Source organism: Scomber japonicus, chromosome 22 (assembly GCF_027409825.1).
Source record: "Scomber japonicus isolate fScoJap1 chromosome 22, fScoJap1.pri, whole genome shotgun sequence".
NCBI classification, from domain to species: Eukaryota; Metazoa; Chordata; class Actinopteri; order Scombriformes; family Scombridae; genus Scomber; species Scomber japonicus.
In genome coordinates, this window is record NC_070599.1 from 13,441,172 (window position 1) to 13,456,219 (window position 15,048).

The following is a 15,048-nucleotide window of genomic DNA, read 5'->3' on the forward strand; positions in this document are numbered from 1 at the left end:
TGAAATAAAAGAACTGATAATGGAGCAGAAAATACGAAGACTAATATTTTTCACAAGCAGTGACATGTTTTTATTTTTACATTTGGTTCTCTAAGAATGAAAATGCCTCTGGTCAAAATTGCACCATAAGTCAATATTGATGAACATGTGTTTGAGTCTCTGGAGCAATACAAAACTACCCTGCTCAATTTTATTTCAGGCGGACTCTGGAGTACATGTTTTTTTTTCTGCTTTTTTTTTTCTACGAACATGCTGGATTATTCTTTTTTTTTTCCCAAAAGTGTTGGAGTGAAATCATGCACTTCTACTTTGGAGGAAGACTGACAATTATAACTGAGTATTGCATCATTTTTCAGTATTATTCTGACTGGCTCTGGCTGACATGAGGGAGCTGCAGCATGACTAACCCTCTCTCAACCCTACCCGCTGTAGCCTGGCACCTTCAGGCCAAACTGCAGGAAGAGTATTAAGATCAAAGTGCGTGTACATCTATGTTAATGCATTGTTTTTTCTCAGAATTAAATGTTTGTCTTGTTTGTCAGGATAACTGACAAGCTCACATGAGCAATAACATAACTTTGTGCCAGCATGTGATCTGAATGACATGCACAGCACTGTTTCCATGTTGTTGGCAAAACTATGATTCAAATCTAGTTTCAGGATTTAGGCAGTAATGAAACTAAAAAGAACCTGCAATTTTAAAATTTCCAGGCACGCCTTCATTATTTTTTTCACAAAGAAAACTGTTAGGATGCTCATATTGGGGTGATGCTGACACCCATAAAGATGACAACATGAATATTTAATTTGACAGTTTTTGGTACCCATCACTGCCCCGTGCAGTACACCTCATCGTCTTTTTTTCAATTCTTTTCCTTTCCTTTTTTTTTTTTTTTTTTTTTTTTTTTGCAGTGTTGTATGTTGTAGCAGTTTGCTTAGTTTTGTACACATAAGTGTGTGGGTAGACTAGTCACATCTGTGTTTTCGGCTGGGATATTTTGAACTGTTACTTGTGGGCTTTTAGTTTTCAAGGACAGACCGTGCATGTCAGCGTGTGCACTCTGGAGTTCTTCACTCTGCAGCTTGTCACGCATACTTGGTCAATTTAATCCTCTGAGGAGCTCGTAGCAGAGATTCGTGCCTCCTCACTTAAGTGCTCAGTGTCACATCAGTACATGCTGATCTCACTGTTGGCATCAGGCTCAAGTTAAAGAAGTTCTGCACTTAGTCAGATCTATAAATTGGCTTTTTTTCAGATGTTTGAAAAAATCTTAACTTTATTCTGCTGCATTTCCCCTCATCAATCTGTCAAAAAAAATTGTTGTAGTGTTTGAATCTTTTTGATCCAACTGTTTTTCTATCTTAAAAACATCTAGGATGACTGAAGATGACAGAAGGCCTTTACAACCAAATCTAATGTAATCATTTTTTGAAGTATTCGTCACATTTCTGTAAAGGTATGACCCACATTGCTAATATAAGAAAGGTGGAAAAAAATGAAACCACTATTAATGGTGCAGGTTGACAGAGGTGCATCATTGTTGTGCATTAGTGTTATCCTTCCTGCTGCCTCAAATTGTTGAAAGAAAACAGTTTTTAAAATCAATACTTGTAAGCAGGGCTGTCACTTAATGTTTCTGAACTTGAGTAGATTGCTTGATGTCCTTTACTGAAGCTGCTGTTAATTGAAAATAGAATGACAGTCAAAGTATCCTCAAGTGGCAGTTGTGACTTAAATACATCATTTGGATTGATTTAATATGAGCTGAAGGAGCTTTGGTATTCTTGGTTGTATGCTTTCAAATGTCTATACTTAAGTACATGCTCATCAGGTCAGTATCTTTTGTGCAAGGGAGCAGGATATGGATCAGTGTATGAAATGTTATCACGCTGTGATTGATTCCATATGAGCTGATTTACAGCTGTTCTTTAGAGTTTGATTAGCTGTGAAATCTTGCTTCCAAACACCCACTCGGATCACTTTTCCACGCAGTTAATTAGCACAGTGAGCTGCTATAATACAGCCAGCACCAGCAGCTGAAAGAGGCTGAAAGCTGACACACGGTGAAGGCACAGAACAAAAGTATAGTGGACAACACATGAAGATGTGACCGTGTCAGTTATGCTTCAGTGAGAATATAGCTATCTTTAGGTTTGTGTGTAAAGCCAAAAGCATTAACCTCATCTGAATTGGAAATCTCAGTATTCATAGTAACACTGTGTGCATAGGTTTTTTTTCCCCCTTTGAGAGACGGCAGTGGGATCTGAGAGTACTAATAACTAAACATGCTACACTTTAATGAGTCCTAAAAGGCAGCCTGCTCAGTGGGGTAACATTGTGGAGGTGGATGGGTTTATCTTAGCAATGATGGGAAAACAAAAAAAGAACCTCGTGGTCCTTATCTGGGGCTGGTTTCTGACGGAAAACTGTGAGGCAAGGCCTCTAGGGGAACAAGATGCTCCGCACTCAAATGCCTGCACTAAAAGGAGGCTGCTGGCTGGCTGCACACACTGAAAGCCTTGACTGAAATTTTTGGGGAGAGGCGTCTTGCCAAGCTTCCTCTTCCAAGTGTTTATCTAATGAAATATTTCTGCCTTGTGGCACTATCTCAAGCGGGACAATAGCCAATGTTTGTGCTTTGTACTTAGAATAAAAGGTGAAACATATGAAGTGGAGATTGAAGAAGTCATTTTCTTCATCAACAATATGTTCTCTTGCAGCCTGTTTTTCACTCTTACCGTGCATGTGGGGCAGGCTGCTTTTGGAGACTTTACCTGGATTTTTGGCATGTGAAAATGAGATGCTCTTGTGACCTTTCTGCCATGTAAACAAAACAAAAGTTGACATGGGAAAGCAGTCCTGATATTTCTCAGTCATCAACTGGTTGCATAATTTGAGACAAATAACAGATGGAAAGAGCAGCAGGATGCTCAGATTGACCTGTGGAGTTCATGTCCCTCATCCTCAATGCTGGACTGTTTGAGTGTATTCACTGTGGATTTTGAACAAATTTGCTTGTACTTCTGAAAAACACTGATGGCAGGAGGAGCAATAGTGGGTCACACAACTAATATCAATAGTAATGCACTCAGTATTGACTGAAATCAGTTGTGAGGTTTGAATATTATTCAGTGTTATCATATAGGATTTAATGTCTATTATCTGACATAATGCACATCATTCAAACATACTAGTACACAGTTTTTATTATACAATACATTGCTAATAACTGTCCACTGTAGTATCTCGTTGACTGGAGTCAAGTAGTCTTTATCTGCCTTAAGCAATGAACAGGTTAAAATGAACCATGAATCACTCTGTCTTGATCAGGTTTTACACAACCACTTAAAGTTTACAGTGAGGATGTTTTGTCATTTAATTGAAGATTAATTTATCATCCTTGGACATGGCTGCCACCGTACAGCTGACTACTCATTTAAGTTCAGCCGGCTACTTTACTAATAAAATAGTTTGGAATCAACAAGTTGCGATTTGCCATGTGTTTTAAAAACAATGCAAGTAATGATAATAAATGTGCCAATCTGTTTATATCAGTCCCGCCCACACATGCTCTATATGAGTGTGTGTGTGCGCTCAGCTGAAAGGTTGTCCTGCTGAGCAGAGACTGGAGAGTCATCTTCAGTGTTTGACAAATATTAGCAAGATAATTGATTACAAAACACATTTAATAATTGCATTGATCTCACAGAGAGCGGACGTCCTCATTAGAAGGTGGCAGCAGCTTGACGATTCTGTAGTAAAGTCCACTGAAAGTGCTGCATTTTCCATATACACCACACACTGACATTTATGGGCTTGATGAATGAATGAATTATATTTGCATACGTTGTACCTTTTTTACAAGCAGAGCCATCTCTATGATGCACTGCAAACGCACACTAAAACAGGCAATGTTGTCAAAGTAACAGACCTGTTATATTTGGAAAATATAGACGATGCCTCAGCCTCACACTCAGGATGACGGTGAAGATGACTAGAAGTTGAGTTGATTCAGTAGGTTCACATGTTTTGAGTCGAGTGATTCGCATGCTTTATTCTATTAAAAACATTCTCCCCCTTGAAATAACCTTGTTTATTTTAGTTGAATAAGAGGGCATTTATGTTTGTAGTAAAACGATACATTAACTGTCATTGTGGCACCTTTTTATAGTGAATGTTTTAATAAAGCAAAAATAATACAAATTATTAACAGCTACTGACAGACTATGTGGGCTACAACACGCAAGAAGCCTTATTCTCTTACACAATAATTCACTACATTTTTACAACAGGGTAGGAAATAATCTAAGCTCTGTTCTCCTTTTTTTGTGTTATCTATATGATGATTTCAGGTTCAGATGTGAGAAGTTACACATTTTAATTGACAGTAAATTGGAGTTTAGGATGGTTGGTCGGACAAAATAAGTCCTCTGTAAAATTGTGACAGGCTTTTTTTAAGTTTTATTTTATAGGCCGCGACAATCCATAGTAAGAAACCAATGGAGCAATAATTAATTAAAGTTGCAGCTCTGTTAATATAAACTATGATTACAGTCAATTTTTTTTAGTCGATAGCGAGACTTTTAATGTATAAAATAACCAGACACTAATATCTTTTTTTCTAATCCAGTTGACTGTCTCCTGCTGTTTTTACCATCTGTCTTTCACTATTTAATATGCTGCTATAAACCTCATAGACTATTTTTTGTCAACCAGGAGTAACAGAACACCTCAGAACTAAAATGTGCTCACTGCTTATGTGCAATGTAAGATTAAGGCAGCTCATTTGAACATTAGACGCTCAGCGTGTGTTGAGGCCCTTCTGGTGAAGCTCCTGGCTGGCTGCTGAATAGAAGTGACTACTGACACCATGTGTATCGGAGGAATTAGCAGTGACGGCAGGGAGGTTAGCAGCTGTAAGGACCACAGTTCAGTGAAATTTGCCATGTTTAAAGGAGTAGATGCGACATTTATGCTCACCACTACTGTTAATTCCACTAATATCTGGAGTGCTGTTCAAAACATGAGCTACAGAGTGCAGAAAGGAAGATGCATTAAAAAGTAGGGTAAAAAATGTGTAAAAACAGACTGTAATTATCACAGCAGTTTGGCCTAATGTTGACCAATATACTGACCAGTAAACATCTAACTCTCCCTGTATGACACTGTATGACATTTCATTATATTGTCAATTGTATCTTTCCTGTGACAATGATGTTTACTCCGATTGGATTATGGTCTCTTCTAGACTGTGTGTTGAAGCTGTTTGCTGTATGGCCGTAGTTGCTATTTTTACTTGGGTTATGTTGTTAGTGGGTTTTGATTGTGGTTTAAGGACATGAAAGGGACCAAATGACTCATGTATTTGCACTTGTGCACTGTGACGTTACCAATGCCGTTCTTCTACAGCACAGTCCAAAGCCTGAAAGTAGAGGTAAGGAAGAAAGCCTGGTAGATTTCATAAGGGGAACAGGGGAACATGAATACAAGTCCTTGTGACCACCCAACTACCTGCAAGCAGTGATTGCTTTAATGTTGTGCTTATCCACAGTGGTCATAAATTAAGCTGCGTCATCCTCATAATTAAACCAAACTTATTTATTTTTGCATTTAATTAGTAGATTTGATACAATAGTTTTACATGGACTACTCTGCATGGGTGGCAATTAATTCATTTTTGATTATTTACAATTTTCAGACCAGCTGTCAGAAAACTCTAAAGAAATTCAATTAACTGTAAGAAAGAAGAGCAGCAGATCTTACAGTGAGGTTTGATCAGTGCCCTACACACAGAACAAAGCACAGCCAGTAACCACAGTTATTATGAAGCACAAAGCTGCTATAGTGTGTTTTTATATGTGCACCGAGGAATCTGTGTACTGTGGTATTTTACACAGGCCTTCTGATCTGCTGCATATCTGCCAACATAACAGTAGGGTGAGCTTATCGTCCGTGACATGCATGTTATTGAACTGAGGATGCACTGTTGTGAGGAAGTTCTTGCACAGACAAATGAAACTGACTCCATAACAGTATTAGTTGGAGTCCAGTGTGATTCTGTCACAGCTGTAGACTCTGATTAAATGAAAGTTTTTACTTTTGGTGTCCAGAAAACCCAGTAAAGTCGCTTTCACACCAACAGCAGTTGGTGCGCACTAAACAGTCCATTCGGACCAAAAGCTCTTAGTTCGGTTCGTTTTCGTTTTCGTTGGTGTGAAAGTATCAGTCACACTCAGGTGTGCACTAATTCAAGCGGACTGAGGGCGCTTTCACACCACTAGTTTGATTATTTGGTCCGCACCAGGCAGTAAAATTGTTACTATGCAGGATACAGGCTGCGGTGTGGTCCGCGTTCACACCTGCAAACGAATCAAGGTTGGTCCGATTGACATTTCCTCATCTTCTGGTAGGTCAGAATTTGGTGCGGAGTCAAGGGGTTGATTCGTTTGTAGGTGTGAACGCGGACCACACCGCAGCCTGTATCCTGCATAGTAACAATTTTACTGCCTGGTGCGGACCAAATAATCGAACTAATGGTGTTAAAGCACCCTAAGACTACTCTTGTCGTTGCTCTACGAAAGGACAGGCTGGCTTCAGTCGGGTAGTGGCAGGGTTGTGTGTTGATGGTCAACACATGCTTTCATTATTAGATCGGTCAAGAGAGCATAACTTCCTGAAATGTTTTCTCTCAGAAAATAGAGGAACATGATGTGCAGCAGACCCATCATTAATGAAGATTAGGCCTTTGTTCTGTCTGCCCGGGGTGAATATGTTTTATACCAGTTTGTAATGTTTTCATGGCTAAATAATGTGCTTAGTGGATGTTTTTAAACAGAGTAATGCATTCAGATACTGTACAGCTCCCAATAAGGATAGACAGAAATTAGATTTTCCATATGGAACAATTTTGTTTATAATCTCTGGACACTTTTTAGATAATGTATAATAATTAACATGGTCGTTGAAAGCATATGATCAACACAAACCATTTGGCTCAGTACAGTCCTGATACACTGTGGTACACTGTGCACTCGTAAGGCAAAAACACATTTACACTCTACTGACAAGCTTTGTTCTATGCACCAAGATACATGCTGATAGTCTGTCAGAGCAGAAATAAATCGAGATAAATAACACCATTAAGTACATTGTCATTTTTAGTCGAGCCATCACAGTGGACTCTAATCACACACACTCACAGTACACCTCCAGTTTTCACACTTGGATCAACTGAGGTTGTAATTATTTTTGTAATGGAATAAGAGTCCAGAGCAGATCTACAGCTGTTTGATCCAACTGACACCGAGCTGTTTGCTGCAGTGTGTCAGTTCATGTGAATTTACAGTATGTACATATCAGTGCGTCTGAAGGTGACAGCTGAGCTGTGTGTTGTGACACAGTCAACAGACTGTGAAAATCACTAAATGAAGAAATGTCTTGTTCAAAAATAAAAGGTGATCCTCGTCAGTAAAGACAGCTGCAATGACTTTTAGATACTTTATTTAGATGTTACAGAAAATACTGTTAGGACAAAAGTATTTTACTTACGCAAAGGACGTAGGAGAGAAATGTCAGAGGGAAAGATGTATCAAAGCTCCAATATGCAGTTATACACATGTACAGGTGTGTGTGTGTATATATATATATATATATATATATATATATATATATATATATATATATATATATATATATATATATATATATATATATATATATATATATATATATATATATATTTTTTTTTTTTTTTTTAAAAAAGTAAAGAGAGCAGTCTTTTTGCAGTGGCTGAGAAATGTTGAATGACATGAATTTCTTCACCTTGGCTTCTTGGAAAAAAAAATATGAATTTCACAGTTTAAATGTTTTAATTAACTAAAAACACTAAAAATTACACATTGAGCGTGGTTTGAAATTCTCTCCAATATTGATCTGATATATTTCCATCTGACAGTCGCTGATGCCCTTTACATGACTCGGAGAAGAAATCTATTTGCGTTTGTGTCATGACTGTTGAGATGACATTTTCACTGGACATGAAAAAACAAAAAGCAACGTCATAAGTGGGACACTAAACCCTCAGTCATCATCTTTTTCAAAAGATGTCAGCCTTTAATGTGTGTGTGTGTGTGTGTGTGTGTGTGTGTGTGTGTGTGTGTGTGTGTGTGTGTGTGTGTGTTAAATACATCAACATAGAACACAGATGTACCTAAACATAATATCCATGTAGGAAAAGCAGATATAACTGTTTCTCTTAGGCCACAGTCTGAGAATGTGGGTGGGAAAAAAAACCACGTTGTTTCGTTGGTGTACAGTCATACTTATTCTGCTCCTACCGTCCTGTTTTTCCTGACTAGTTGAATATGGATACAACTTATTTTACTACATAAAACATTTGTAGTGCATTTCTGAAATGCAGTATTTTCTCCAGGACAATGGTCAGCAGAGGTGGTGAGTGCATAAGAAATAATTACTTGTTAGGTGAAAGGAGGGTAAAGCGTATTGAAATGAGAAGTTCAAATTTACTCTAAGGACTGTGTAATCAATTCAGTTTTGAAGCCAGTAAAGCAGATGTGCTTTAATTGTTTGATTAGTAATGTAAACACGGTGAAGTGGTGGTTTTGGTTGTGATGAGTGATTATAGTGAGATTTCCCCACAAACTGCCACAGTTTGTTGAGAATATAATTTGTGCAGTATGTGCTGGTATGTTTGTATAAATGTGTGTGTATAGTTCATCCTAGTTTTCAGGAATTATCAGCTCTACACTGAATTTGATTTTGAGTCTAAAATCTGTGAGAATGTTAATTATACGTTCTGAATAGGTGGACTCTGGCCTATTGTTGTTTTGACTTCATTACTCAGCTACCAGTATGTAGCAGTACCTGCTTTGCATATTTATTTATTTTAATTAATTCTATAATAGATTTTCACTTAATGTCTGCTTGTCATTAGTTTTCCTTCAATTCTGCTGTAGAGGTTGTTAACTCATGTTATATAATTGACTGCATTATATTGGTTTTAGTTATGACAATATGTAGATACATTTATATAGTCTCACATTTAAAACCAACCCATTTAGAGTGATCATAATGCTGATGTGTCTCAGGATTAAATAGAGTTTAACACACCTGCCCGAGAGTGTATCAATATAATCTGATAGATATTGACCTGCTGCGGCTGATATGTCTGTTAGAAGGGTCGTATCTTAGTTTAGATTTTTGTGACTAATTCGGTACATTTTCCGTACTATGTATACTGGTCAACTCTGGCTCATTTTGATTTGAAGCGGTCGTCAATGGTTTGTTTTAAAAGTGTGGATATTTGAGGGTTTGCAGGTTTAGTGGTCTGTGTGTTTAACAAATGTGTTATGTGAGCAAAAGCTCTACAGCTGGATGTGAGCATTGTGAGCAGACCAATTGATTGAGCTTTCCAAATTCAACGAGCATCTTTGTGCAGCGCTTCCATCCATGTTACTAATTGTCATTCATCATGCTTCTCGTCCGTGTTGTTGTGGTCAGGTTTCTCTCTGACTGAACACTGCACTGCTTGGTTCTGCTGTTAGCTTCTTACTGAAGATGAGTTGTGACTAAGTGAAACATTACCTTTTGCTTCTCCCTGGTTTGAGCCAATCTGCATGGGCAGCCAGTTCAAAAAAATCTAGCCTCCTCCTCTTCCCCCCCCCCCAACAATGACATGTGATCACCTCTGACTTTTGTTTTTTTGCTTTTGTTGTTGTTGATCTAACATGAAGTACTTTTTGTGTCCACATTTTCAGACGGCAACTCCAAACTAACATGGCAGTCAGACTGTGCGATGTGGCTTCTCTGCTTAGAAGTGGTTCGTGGGCGCCTGAGCCTTGGACTGGGGTCTGTGGCACTTCTTTTTTGAACTCCTTTAGCTTTTTGTCTCAGTGCTCAGGCCATACCAATAACGTTAGCTCTCTCATAACGGTCAAATCAAATTCATTACCTGCTCAATTTGAAAATCAGCCACTTTTGGGTTTTGTGTATGAAAAGCTCCCAAGTTGATAAATGTTTGACTGTATTGGTATGGTCTAAACCTGTGTGCTACTCCTGTTTATCTCATAATAATTCTAGTAAATTGTGGCTTTATGGCCTCTGAACAAATTAGTCAAAATGTGATTGTTTAAGAATAACATGCATAGTGGTGTGACTGCACTGATCTGCTTTCTGCACATGGTGACTCTTAACAAAGGAGGACTCTTCATACATGAACTTGTTGCCGTTTGCCTCACATGCAGGATTTTGCATATAAGCCGTTGACCAGACATTGCTGTTCTGTTGTCCGATGATGGCTGCAGTATGGTGCTGCGATAGGCCGTGTATATCTAGCTGACTTGCCGAATGAAATGTTTAATTTTGGTTGCCACTTTTAATTTTAAAAAATGTTAAATGCCACTTTTAAACTCTTAATTATTGTTTTATCAATGGTTGAAATTCTGACGGATTAATAGACTGTCATTGAGAAAGTAGTTCTTTGTAGAAAATTGTGTGTTTGCTAAGGAAAAAAAGTGAATGTCATGTATAACAGAGAGGGAATTCACTTTTTTTTTTCTTTTTGTCCCACCAGTTATATCAATATAAGATTGAACATTTCCCATTAAGCCAGATATTTTGCTAAAGGCACAAATTTACAGTATGGAAAATCCTGCTTCACCCATTTCTGAGGTCGATAATATTGACAGCATCATAGCACTTTATAAAAAACAAACTATTTTTAAATGATGAAATGATCTATAATATAGGATTTAAAGCAGTTACATGTACAGTCAAAAAAGCGTTAAATGTTTTCAATTCAATAATACTAATAAAAAAACTTGTAAAGCAAGAGTACGGTATTAGTAAAATAGTACAGTCAGTATAAAAACAACAAAAATATAAATAATAAGAGATATGATAATTATAAGTAAAATAAAAGTGACAGAGAAATAGAAACTTGACAGGTTTACAACTTACAACTTTTCAAAGAAGTCAGTGAGTTTGCTAACCTAAGTTCCTCAGGTAAGCAGTTCACAGCTGCGGTATGTGAAGGAAAATGGCTGGTTTCCTTTTGTAAAGAGGCAGCTGTGGGAACATTAGGGTCACAGGGTGCATATAAATGACTGCAAATAAGTGAGGCAGGCATGAGTAAGACCATGTAGGGTTTTAAAAGCCATTAATAAAACTTAAAATCAATTCTATACTTAAAAGGTAGGTAAAGTACTTTGCTTTTGTTTTGAGGTTGAAAGAAATGTGTAATTTAACTAAAAATCACTGATGGTTTGAGTACCAGCAAAACAATGTTTTAATGTCTGAAGAGCTTCCTTTTTTAACTGTCTGTTGTCATTTCATGCTTTTGATTGTTTGACATGTGGTTTGATTTAATTTTGTTTTGTCTCTTTAGCAGGTAATTGCTGCCATGGAAACACAGCTGTCCAATGGGCCAACTTGCAACAACACAAGCAACGGTCCTTCAACAATCTCAAACAACTGCTCTTCGCCTGTAGAGTCAGGGAGCATAGAGGACAGTAAAACTAATTTGATAGTCAACTATCTGCCTCAGAACATGACCCAAGAGGAGCTGAAGAGTTTGTTCGGAAGCATCGGAGAAATTGAGTCTTGTAAACTAGTTCGAGACAAAATAACAGGTAACCACATCTGTTAGTATTGCTATGATTGTTTAATGGCTTGGGCCCAACAGATACTGATTCCTGAATTTAACTGGCATCTATTATGCGCATACATTTTGTAAACATAACAAAATAACATTTGTCTTTGAAATTTAAAGAAATCAAATTAGATGAAGCACTAAATCTTAACATTTACTCTTTAACCCAAATAATGTATCTGCTGGGCCTTACTAGCAGTGTATCCATGCTGTCCATGTGGTAAGCTTTCTGTTTATGCATGCACAGCATATGATGCCCACTTTGTATATTTGACATCCAGCATCATAAATTATGGACCTTTTTTACCCCCAATAAATGCGGAGGCCTGCATTTTGAAAGTCAGCCAATCATTCTGCATCTCATTATACTAGGCACCATCTTCACAATGTGCCCATTATAAATCCTACCACGCAGTAAAGTAAGGAGTTTAATTGCCAGAATATACTGCTTAAACAGGTAGGATGATACTAGTGCCACGAGCAGAATGGCATTTCTAAAACGAAATTGAAACACAAACTATGAAATATAAAAAGTGCGTTTACAATTCCTTTCCTTGTGTTTGGGCAGGCATAAGATTTGCAAATGAAAATTTGTTATAATGGGAGTGCAGGGGCACGTACTGACATGGTCTTCGTGACACGAGCAGCTAGATAACGGTTAAGGCTGTTGGATTCTTGCTGCTCGTAGTCTCGATCAAGGTTACGGAGACCTTCCATCTGCTTCTAACACAGTCCAATGGTCAGGCACACGAGCTTCACTGGCATTTTTTAAGGATGCATACACACATCTGTTTCACCTGTTTTTGAAGCTGAAACATGAACGACTTTAGTTTAGTGAACAGATCTTTGTGTTGAAATGAGGCTTGAGGCCAGGAGCTCTTACTGAGAAGCACCAGCACTTTTTTATAAAAACAATAATTATCCATTATCTTTATTCTGAGACTCCTAGGTAGTCACCCTCATTAAATTAACATGGAAGATGTGCACCCAGCCACATCAGTCTTTGAAATATTAATAAGGTTTAATATTTTACAATGCTTATGTATAGCTGACCAGTATTCACAAGTCTTTCTTTGCATGGTCAGTACTGTTTTGTGCAGCTACAAATAGCTTTCGCAGCTCTATAAATGCTCACAGTATGTTTAATTAAACAGCTTCTTTACACTATGTTGTCCTCTATTAAGCTCTCTATAAAAAGCACTTATATTATATGGACATTTACAATAAGAAACTTCTAAAGTTAAGTGCTCTGAATGCTTTCATATTTCATGTCTCTGAAAACAAATGGCCACAAGAGGTAGACCACATGCAGAGTTGTGGTGTGTTTGTGTGGATGGAAGAAGCGGAGGCGCTCATAATGTATTTTCTGAATTTAGACTTTTGGCATGCAGTTAAGATGAAAATTGTCAAGTGTTTAGTCTTGCATGGAATAAATGCCCCTGTGTAGCCATGCATACAAGAAATGCATTTGGTTGTTAATGTGTGAAATGGGTTGAGCTGAATGACAAGTGATCCTTGTTCAAAATCACTGTTGAGCACAGTCTGCTTGGGTGATTGAACATAAACAGGCTTAATAGGTTGAATATTTTCTGAAGAAAGTGTGAACATGGCACTCAAGTCCTTTTTAAGTGCAAAGGAACAAAATGAAATCAGCCTGCCCTTGAGTGAAAAGGATTTGAGGCGATACTGGATGCTCCGGTGAAGTGGAGTAGTACAAATGTATATTCAAATATTGACAAATAACTGATTTGTGGTTTGAGCAAGAAAACAAGTTTCTATGTTTTAGGAATACGTGATGTTGTTGGAATGAAAAGGTAGAACTCAACTGGGAGGGCAGTGTGCACACGCTAGAGTTGTAGTTCATCTTTTTTTGGGGGTGCATTGATTTAATGACTCAATTGCCTTTACAAGGTGAACAAAAAATATATTGCGAATACTTGTGCCGTCGCTTAGTCTGACGTTACCAGAGCAGCAAACCTGCTGACCAACACACACTGCAGCACTTAAACAGGTTAGACCAGCATTAAGGTGAAGAAAATAACAATGCACATTGTGTTTCACTTCAAAAACCCTGTTCTGTGACAATGATGGTGCAGCAAAGAGGCTGCTCTCCATGGCTAGACGCATAACGTTAATAACACAACAGAACAAACATGCCAACTTGTGTTTTTACAAAAGTTTCTGTGGCTTTTTTGGTCAGTAAATTCCGTTTTCATCTTGTTGTTCTCATACAGACAGAAGATTTGTAAGATGCTTTCAAATTAATAAATGTTTAAAATGAAACCTGCAGAGCATTTGTAACTGCCAGTTATGTTTTTAAGTTGCACATCACAAGCCACAAGCATTAAAATCCAGTGTGCAACCACACATTGTTTCTTCCTTTTCAAGCAGAGAGGTGTTTTCTGTGAATATTGTTTGCAGTAACATTAATAAGGAATGTTTAGTGTACTTGGTTTGGTGTCAGTAGCTTAGTTGGTTTGGTTTCTGTCTTGAGCTTGTGTTTAAGCAATGTAAAGTTGTACTCGTTGTCTAAAACCTGATTATCGTGTTAATTTCAGGCATACACATGCACACTTTTTAAATATTAGTAAGTAATGTAGATGAACAGTCTGTTTGTTTTGAGAATGGGAGATTCTGTGAAAATAGATTGTCTGACAGTTGCAGTGGCGTCTTAAGTGAAACAAAGTGTGTAGACGGGTCTGTTCACGGCACAATTCCAAGAGCTCTCAGCATCAGTGGTGATCTGATTTGGTGTAATTAGCTGCATAAAAACAAATTGCCTTTTTATTAAAGAAATATAAATGTAGCCAGCTGGAAAGTGTGGCAGCTGATACTTGTCAAACCGGCCACTAAAGGAAGGCACTTGTGTGTTGCAGTGTGTTCATTATCATGATGCGTTGATTGTTTTATGCAGGTAGTACAGTATAAATACAAAGGCTGGCTGATGTCTACTGAATTGGCATATGATGATGTCCACAGTGAAACACAGCAATGGAGGATATTGTTGTTCTTCTTTTAATACTTTGTATATTTACGTACTTTTGTTACTATCATTTTTATACCAGTGCTCCATCTGAATTTGTGTTCAGCACAAATTCTGCAGTTTTATTCCCAAACACTATCTACCACAGTAAAACATGGAGCAGGTATTTAAAAGCATTGGTGTAGCCTATTTAACCTAATTTAAATAGACCCATTTAAACAACTTTGAACTTTCTATGTTCATTAAGATGTAAATCAGTTTTATGATTGCAGAGGGATCAGTGATTGATGACTTTAATTACAATAGTTAATTTTAAATTGCTATTGAGGAACTGTGCAGGTGTAGAAAGTTTGATTTACCAATAGATATTAAAGTAGAGCTTTTTGATAGGCTTAT

At 37.5% G+C, this 15,048-nt stretch overlaps 1 protein-coding gene across 2 annotated transcripts in view; it reads left to right on the top strand.

The window, feature by feature from the left end:
• The first annotated feature begins 248 nt into the window (after positions 1-248).
• elavl2 (ELAV like neuron-specific RNA binding protein 2) overlaps positions 249-15,048 on the top strand; it is a 31,175-nt gene continuing 16,375 nt past the window's right edge. For both annotated transcript variants that reach the window (XM_053343468.1, XM_053343469.1), the window contains exons 1-3: positions 249-477; positions 9,778-9,868; positions 11,406-11,649. In XM_053343468.1, the coding sequence (XP_053199443.1) occupies positions 9,797-9,868; positions 11,406-11,649 (316 nt within the window). In that variant the 5' untranslated portion in view covers positions 249-477; positions 9,778-9,796. The remainder of the gene's footprint in view (positions 478-9,777; positions 9,869-11,405; positions 11,650-15,048) is intronic.